At 47.9% G+C, this 8,853-nt stretch overlaps 1 protein-coding gene across 1 annotated transcript in view; it reads left to right on the top strand.

Annotated features, from left to right (window-relative positions):
* Positions 1–4,894: 4,894 nt before the first annotated feature.
* The window catches only part of B3GNT2 (UDP-GlcNAc:betaGal beta-1,3-N-acetylglucosaminyltransferase 2), a 5,415-nt gene continuing 1,456 nt past the window's right edge, over positions 4,895–8,853 (top strand). The window contains exon 1 of the mRNA XM_085890389.1: positions 4,895–8,853. This exon is cut by the window's right edge and continues 1,456 nt beyond it. Within this exon, the coding sequence (XP_085746515.1) occupies positions 6,544–7,989 (1,446 nt within the window). The 5' untranslated portion in view covers positions 4,895–6,543 and the 3' untranslated portion in view covers positions 7,990–8,853.

Raw genomic sequence — 8,853 nt, 5'->3', positions numbered from 1 at the left:
GTGGGACCCAGAAGCTTGAATGAAAGGACTTCTTCCAGAAGATTGTTGAGAAAGTAGATGTGGGGGGGAGTGTCCAAACAGTCCTTTCGGAGAGACATAGTGAGAGTGTGAGATTTGTCAGGATTGAAAGACATGTTCCACGTGTTGGACCAGTTTGTGATTTTATCCAGATCTGCAGAGAGTGAACCAGCTGCTGCTTGCTGGTGTGGGGGATGACAGATGGTATGGCAGAGGGTGGAGTCATCAACAAGGAGATAAAGAGGATTTTCCAGAGAGTCGGAGAGATCATTGATGAAAACCAAAAAAAGAACAGGGCCCATAACGCTGCCTTGAGGAACTCAAGCCTACATAGAAAGAGGGCATTGATGCCATCTGGGCCCATTTCCAATGAAGAATCAAAGCTGGGCAGAAATTTCACCACATCAGGTGTGAAAGACAGAGTCAAGATAACTTTGGCTAAGAGGAGGAAATATTGTGACTGTGTGATGGATTGTGGTACATAATATTTGGTGTGAAGAAATGTGACCTGCTCCTGAACTTCCGTGTGAGAGATTCCATTGATTCGCCACAGCCTCATTGAGTAGCCAGGTAGTTAATTGTTCTTCCAACCCAAACTAGAGAGGCATACTCAATTTGTTGAGTTGCAAACAAATACTTTGTATTCCGAGTGGTTTGGAAGTGTCAAGGAACGGCTTTGCCCAGCTGAGAATCCCGAGGCAGCATCCACCTTTGAATGCCGTCCAAGAAATGGGATCAACCTAAAACAGGCAACAGGTATGATATAAATGATGGAGTTTTTAATGACAGTTTTGCTTGAGAAATAGTGTGCCCATTGTTCATAAATCTCCATGATGAAAAAGAGAATCTTCATCTGATTGCAGGGATTGAGTGTTTAGGAATTGTCCAACATTGAGTGCCCATTGGAAGAACAAGGTTCATATGGTTCTCCAGAGGCTGATGGGTCATTTATGTGTACTGTATTTGGAACAAGATGGCATAATGGGTGTGTGTACGCTGTGTGCAGAGCATATTGCTGGTAACTTTGACCTCTCTTGATTTATTGTGCACTGTCACCGATGAGTCACCAATATATTGTTGCAGTTCTGCAAAACCACCTACCTCTAAGGCAATGGCACCCAACATACAGTGATCCCCAGGCAGTTATTTAGTTGGTGTTCATGCAGTCAGATCTTCCCCTCATGTCTCGTGGGTTAACGGGACGAAGTGCGTTGCATGGGTCTTATAGCAAGGTCTAATTATATCTCTATCTTCCATTCAATCTTGATTTCTATTTCAGCCCTTTCCTTTTATCCATGGTACAAATCAAATCAAAGCAAGCAAGCACACACACACACACACGATATGAATAACCAACACCCGCGCAGCCTCCCATGAGCGAATTGCAATAAGAACGAAGACGCTGCCCGGCGCGTGCATGGTGTGCCCTTTCATTCAAATCTACGTGCCAATTTACAACAGCATCTCGCCTTGCTCACCCCTTGCTGACCAAAAACTCAGCACCTCGTCCACCAACATCTCCCGCACACGAGAAAAATATTCCCGCGCCTCCTCGTACCTCTATCGATACAATTCGCCAATAAACACAGGTGTGCTGCACGCCTCAGGTTACTCGGACCGCATGATGCGGGGACAAACCAAAACGCTAGCAACACCAACCACATCTCACCGGGGGTACCCCGAATGGGCACACGGGATTGATACGACTCTCGTCCAGTTGCCAGAACACGAAAGGACGGGCAGCGAATGGGGGGGGGAGGGTAATGGGAAGAGCAGTCCAGGAGTTCGGTACGGAGCTCCGGGCCGTGTCGCACCAGATATGCGAATGAGACCGCTTCCAGCCCCAGGAGCCTGAGAGGACATGGCTAGGACTGCTGTCACCCAATTGGAAAGTGCGATTCGGGACATGGTGCGTTGCTTTGGGTCGTCACCCCACCCTTCGCCCGGGGCTTATAAAAGGCGGTCTGTCTTATAAAGACGATCTATAAAAGACGATCGCGAAGCCGTCTGCCCTCTTTTTTTGCCTGCCTGCTTCGCCTATCTGCCCATCGCTGGATCTACACTCGTGGTTGGTGTGCGACAGATGTTCTTCTGGGACCAGTGCAGAGAACATGTTTCCACGAGCCCCTGCAAAGTGACTAACCAGGTGATAACACACCGACTCTTGAGGTGGGAAAGCTCAAGCCGAGCGTCCCACGGAGGTACACGCTGCACTCAGACCTATGGCACGACTAGGCGAGGAATCTTTTGCCTCATGCATCTTCTCTCCTCTCTCTCTTTCCACCCCTCTATCTCGTCCCCTTTGGACGCACAAAAGAGCATCCATTACTGATTCGCAATCACGGTTTCCTCTGGCACGACACCGCACCCCCCCATATTGCACCACAACACACCTTCCACTCCCACACCTTAGACACCAGTATTTCTCCCTCCTACCTCCCCTAAAGCGTACTGTGTTGCGTTGGTCGGCCGACCGCGCCAGGTATTGCGAGGCCGTTCGTCCTTATTTGCTCCCTTTCCTTCTGGCTATTTAATTGTGTGTGTGTGTGTGTGTGTGTGTGTGTGTGTGTGTGTGTGTGTGTGTGTGTGTGTGTGTGTGTGTGTGTGTGTGTGTGTGTTTTTTAGAGAGAGAGATATAGAGATGGCACCTCTCATAGCATAAGTTAAGATGGGAGAAGTTCTAATGGGATAAATCTGCTTTGTGTCTGCTTTTGTAAATTGCTTGCCTTTTGTCACCCCACAAATCCCTTGCTATCCCTGCTGTACATAATAATAAACCCCATTCACTGTGCCACACAGCATTCCTCGCTTGATTGTAAATGAATGCTTTGTGGAGAAATCTCTTCCTCAGATGTGGTGACTTCAATTGTCATCATGCCAGTTGGCTGTGTGTGGGTACCTCTCTCACCTGCCATGGCACTTCAGCAAAAGACTTCTGCGACTCATTGGTACTGACTCGGTCAACTTCCCGACCCGTATCTCAACCAATGGTACTCCATCTCTTCTGGATCTGATTTTGACAAATTTCCCTGAAAATATCTGCTGTTCTTCCTCCGCTCCAATCGGTTCTTCTGACCACGTGCTTGTCAAAGTGGACATCTCTCTGGCTGTTATTAGAGAACCACCTCAGTCCCGTCGAGTCTGGCATTTCACTCAGGCCGACTGGCAGGGTCTCCAAGCAGCCATCAAACTTCTAGACTGGTCTCCCATCGCCAATTTCTCTAACATCACCTCATCCTGGGAATTTTTTTCAAAGAAACTTGATCTCCCTCATGCACAGATTCGTCCCCTCTCATCTTCAGTTGTCCTAACCTTCCTCCCACCCTTGGTTCACTGAAGCTTGTGGCGAGGCAGTTGTCCTGAAACAACTTGCCTTTGCCTCATGGAAAGCAAACCCAACTGAGGGTAATCTCAGTTCCTTCCATCAAGCTCGGAACAAGTGTGTGTCTCCCCTCAGGAGAGCCAGAAAACAACATCTTTCTAATCACAAGTCTGAACTCTCAAACCTCTCTCCCTTCTCCAAATCCTGGTGGTGTCTAACCAAATCTGTTTCTGGTGTATGTTCCCCCTCCATCCCCTCCTGTACCTCAAATGGCCGCACTGCTGATACTGCACGTGAAAAGGCTGAATGCCGAAACTGAATGCCTAAATCTTGTGTCCGAAACCCATTGCTTTCTTGACCCACCTTACCCAGTCGCACACAACTGTCCCTGGACTCTGTGTCCTTTTCTTCTGACAAGGTGGAGAGCTTGCTGTCAAACCTCGACTCAGATACTGCAACCGGTCCAGACGACATCAGCCCACGTGTCCTAAAAACCTGCTCCTCTGCGCTTGCTCACCCTCTCTCTGTTCTATTCACCCTCTCTCTGTTCTATTCACCCTCTCTCTGTTCTATTCACCCTCTCTCTGTTCTATTCACCCTCTCTCTGTTCTATTCACCCTCTCTCTGTTCTATTCACCCTCTCTCTGTTCTATTCACCCTCTCTCTGTTCTATTCACCCTCTCTCTGTTCTATTCACCCTCTCTCTGTTCTATTCACCCTCTCATTTGCTCAAGGTCATCTGCCATCTGCTTAGAAATCAGCAAACATTACACCCTGCATAAAAAGGTGCAAAAACAGATCCCTGCAACTACAGACCAATCAGCCTTCTCCCAATCATCAGAAAGGTTATGGAATCCATCATCGCTTCAGACATTAAATCCTTCCTCTTCTCCAATGGCTTCATATCCGATCATCAATTTGGTTTCAGACCAGGTCACTCTACCCTGGATATGCTGCTTCTGCTCTCCCAACAATGGATGGAGGTACTCGATGCCAGACATGAAATCAGAGCCATATCCCTAGACCTATTGCGTGCTTTTGACATGGTCTGGCACCCTGCCTTGCTCACCAAGCTTTTTTCCTATGGTATCCACGGCCATCTCCACTCGTGGCTCGCAGACTTCCTCTCCTGTCGCAGCCAATGTGTGGCCCTAAATGGAGTTCTCTCATCCCCTCTTCCTGTCCAAGCTGGAGTTCCTTAAGGCAGTGTTCTGGGCCCTGTTCTTTTTCTGGTTTTCATCAATAATCTCTCCGACTCTCTGGAAAATCCTCTTTATCTCTGCTGATGACTTCACCCTCTGTTGTACCATTTGTCATCCCTCAGACCGGCAAGCAGCAGCTTTTTCGCTCTCTGCAGATCTGGAAGAAATCTCAAACTGGTCCAACACGTGGAACGTCTTTCAATCCTGACAAATCTCACACTCACTACGTCTCTCCGAAAGGACCATTGAGAACCCCCACCCCCCCCCCCCAATCTACTTTCTCAACAATTCTCTGGAAGAAGTCCTTTCATTCAAGCTTCTGGTTCTCACTCTCTGCCATGATCTTTCCTGGGAAAGCCACATTTCCAACCTGGCTTCCAAAGGCAGTTGCCGACTGGGAATCCTCCTTTATGCAAAGTCCTTCCTCGGCCAACCTGAGCTCCTGACCACATACAAAGCTTTCGTCCACACCCTGATGGATCCCCTCTAGGCTGGTGCTCTACCTCTCACCTTTCTCGGGTTCACTCTGTGGAAACCAAGGCATTTAGGATCATTGGTATCTCCCGCGATGCGGCCGAGTCTTTGGACCTCTTGCTCTCTCACCGCAGGCAGGTTGGTGGTCTTTCTCTCTTCTACCGTATCCTCTCCGGTCTCGCCCCCCCTTACCCCCCCCCCCGCTGTCTGCGATATGTCCCCACCATATTTCTGCAGGGCGCTCCGCCAACAACCCACTTCTTGTAAAACTAATAAAATCACGAATCGCTGCTCACCTTCACTCTTTCATTCCTCTTTTTCCCCACCTTTGGAACAAACTCCCACACTCTCTTCAATCCTATTCTTTCCTCCATGTCTTCAAAACAGCTGCTCACCACCACTCTTATCTTCCCCCATTCAAAACCTCGATCTTTTCTACCCCCGTTAACCCAACCCAAACCCACCTCCTTCAAATTCCCTGCTTTCCTTCCTGAAAGTCCCTGTAATGTCCATCTTGTTTTCCCCATGTTCCTCACCCCATCCCTCTCCCTTCCACAGATCTCCTTCTGTCTCTGTTCCCCACTGTTTTGTCCTCCCCTCTCCCACCCCTCTTGTCTCATACCCCCCTTGCTGTGCATTGTGTGTTAGCTCTTATATGTATACAATGTATACAAAATAAAATGTTCCCAGCTCGTTCTCGTTTTCGTCTTTTCCTTCATTGGCCCAGCATGGTTCATATCCTAGCTTAGCCGGGACATTATCCCCCATCGATCTGTTTTCTAGCCGGTACGTTCTTGGGCAGTTGCGCTCAGCTGCATCTGATCCAGTAAGGTGATCCACTTTGAACAAGGCATACCGAGGGCGTGTGCCCCGGTAATTAGATCACGTGACCATTAGGTAAACGGTATTCATTAGACGGAGGACCCTAAGTCACTTGGTCGAGTTATTGGCGTTCACGGTCGACTAGCGACCTGCCATGTCAGAGTTATTTGTGTGCGACAGCCTACAATTCCGGAGAGTCTGGTGGAAACCAGAGGTAGTCCCCCCCCCGCCCCCCTCGTGGTCTTCTCGCCCCTGACCCTGGGTCCGCAACGATATGAAATGGGTACGGGAGTGGTTGAATGATTGTACATTCACTTTGAAATTAACTTTGAAATTGCTTGCGTCAATGCCGCATGTAAATGGTTTGTTACCGACCAACTCAGGTTAAGTGTAAAATGGTAAGTCAAGGTTTGAGATTGCTCTTGATAGCTAGTCAGACAATTTTTCAACAAAAAAATTACAAATTAACATTCATACAGGGGGATAATCCCAAAAGTTCTGTCACCCCACCGACATGATCGACATTGTACCATCCCCCTCCCCCCCTCCGCGTCCAGCACCTCACCCCCACCATGCCCCCAGCCACCCAATGTGACCAATTGCAGTTGCTATGGTAAATATTCACTCGCATTCCTTAAACCACCACCATCGCATTTAATTTTGCTGACTGAATTGCTGGAATCTAAACTTATTGGTGGAAGTGGAATGGTTCTGTTTCCAATTTCTTTGTACTTAATTGTCATTGATTACAGAGGGTGTTGGTTAAAGTTTAATGGGAGCAAGGTTTCAATTGCAGTGTACTGTTCAACAGGACAGTTCATTTGTTTTATTGAAGTATCATATGGCTGTTTATGTAGCGTGTTGTGGAGAACTGGTAAATGTTTCGATTTTTTTTCAGCAAAACTTTTGAAACTACCTAAAGCTTTGTTTTCCCCTTTGTTCCACCCTCAGGCAATGAGCTTAATGAGACGGAAACTGCTGCTGTGGTTTTGCTGCATGGTTTTGGGAAATGGCATTGCATTCCTCACTGTGCAGATATCACGCTCCACATCGGCCTTCTCTCGACACAATCAACGTGTCCCTGTTGTTCCCAAGAAACCATTCTGGTTGACCAGCTCCATGCCAACCGCATATTGGAATCGAGAGCAGTGGCGCCTCGATCGGTTTTACAACCCGGTCCTTGCCAACCACAGCTTCCTTGGTGGAAACTTCACGGTACCTGACATCATGGCTTGTCAGATCAATGTACGTGCTGAGACTGAGATAGCAGAATTCAACAAGCTCCCACCCCACTTCCGAGACTTTGTCCTCTACCAGAATTGTCGTCACTTCCCACAGATACTCGATGCACCTGAAAAGTGCTCCAGTGAACAAGATGGGCCTTTTCTCCTGTTTGCCATCAAATCATCCATAGGTCATTTTGACCGGCGGCAAGCCATCAGGGAATCCTGGGGGCAGGAAGGAGTGCATAGAAACAACTCTGTTCGATTGGTCTTTCTGCTAGGCCGAACAAAACCTGAAGACCATCAACCTGACCTTCAGGACTTGTTGGAGCTGGAAAACCATCGCCATGGTGACCTTCTGCAATGGGACTTTCGTGACACATTTTTCAACCTGACCCTTAAGGAATTGCTATTCCTGGATTGGCTGGAGGCACGCTGCCCACATGTACGCTTCCTCTTCAAAGGTGATGACGATGTGTTTGTGAACACAAACCTTGCTCTTGCCTACTTGGCTAACCTAACGGCCTCACAAGCACAAAACTTGTTCATCGGTGATGTTATTCTGAAAGCAGGCCCTGTACGTGATACACGTGTCAAGTATTACATACCACCGGCAGTTTTTGATGGGGGGTACCCACCATATGCAGGTGGTGGGGGATACATATATTCGGGTGCATTGGCAAAACGTATACGTCGAGCCGCACATCAGGTTTTCCTCTTTCCCATCGACGATGTGTTCATGGGGATGTGTTTGGCACATTTAGGCTTGTCTCCGATCAAGCATAGTGGATTCAGGACGTTTGATATCAAAGAAAAGGATCGCAGAAAAGTGTGTGCGTATCGCAACATAATCCTTGTTCACAGCCGACAACCAGGTGAAGTGATCGGCCTTTGGCGTGCACTGCAGAATCCCATGCTCAAATGCTGAGGGCACGATCTTTGCCATCCCACAGAGTACGATGGCCTGAGTTTGGATGATTCAGCCCCCTTAACAGAAATTTTCTCAGAATATGACACTATGCGTAATTGCGAAATGTTGTCCATGGGTTTGATTCCGTCCGAGCAGGAGGTAGTAGCGCTCAGCGAAAATGTTCACACGGCTTGGCTGCACATCGCCCGCATGGCCTTGTGATTGACCTCGATGCGGACACGAGAAAGGTGCCCGGTTCACGACTTGCGCATTTGCTCGTTTTGTATGTATTTTAATGCACCATTGAATATTTAAGATTTCGAATAAATTATGTTTATCATTTGTATTTTTTGGCAGCAATGTATTTATTTAGTTTTTTTTGTATAATCTGTTGTCTGAATGATTTGAATGTGTTGTGTCCTTTCCGTCAGATTTCGGGTAAACCTTCGAGCATTTCCACCCATCACTACGAGGCTCTTTTGCTGGCATTTGCAGCTGTTGATTTGCTTACTTTTGAATCTCACATTACTGACGACTGGTTGAATTGATTTGTGTGATGAGGGCATCTTCAAACGCTTTTTTAACCCTTTCCCTTTCATCATCTGTTCGGTTTGTCCTCATCCATTGTGCAATCTGTTTGCACAGTGGTCACCGAGGTCGGGGTCTCCGCCGCCTTAAACGCCCCATAGAGCGTGCCTTGTTCTCCAGGAGAGGGTATTAGGAATGGCAGCGGATGATGCTGTCTGCATGTGCCAAGTGTTGCGTGTAATCGTGGAAGATGTGCCAGAACGTGCTTTTGCAGTTAAGATTGCCAAATTCAGCATCTTGAGTGTGTGTGCATGCACAAGAGTGTCTCGCTTTCATTCCCAGCCCGGTATTGCC

The sequence above is a fragment of the Eptatretus burgeri genome, chromosome 7 (assembly GCF_056783735.1).
Source record: "Eptatretus burgeri isolate ZD-2024b chromosome 7, Ebu_testis_v1, whole genome shotgun sequence".
Taxonomy (NCBI): Eukaryota; Metazoa; Chordata; class Myxini; order Myxiniformes; family Myxinidae; genus Eptatretus; species Eptatretus burgeri.
Note: the sequence above shows the minus strand (reverse complement) of the source record. Positions and strands in the feature narration are given on the sequence as shown.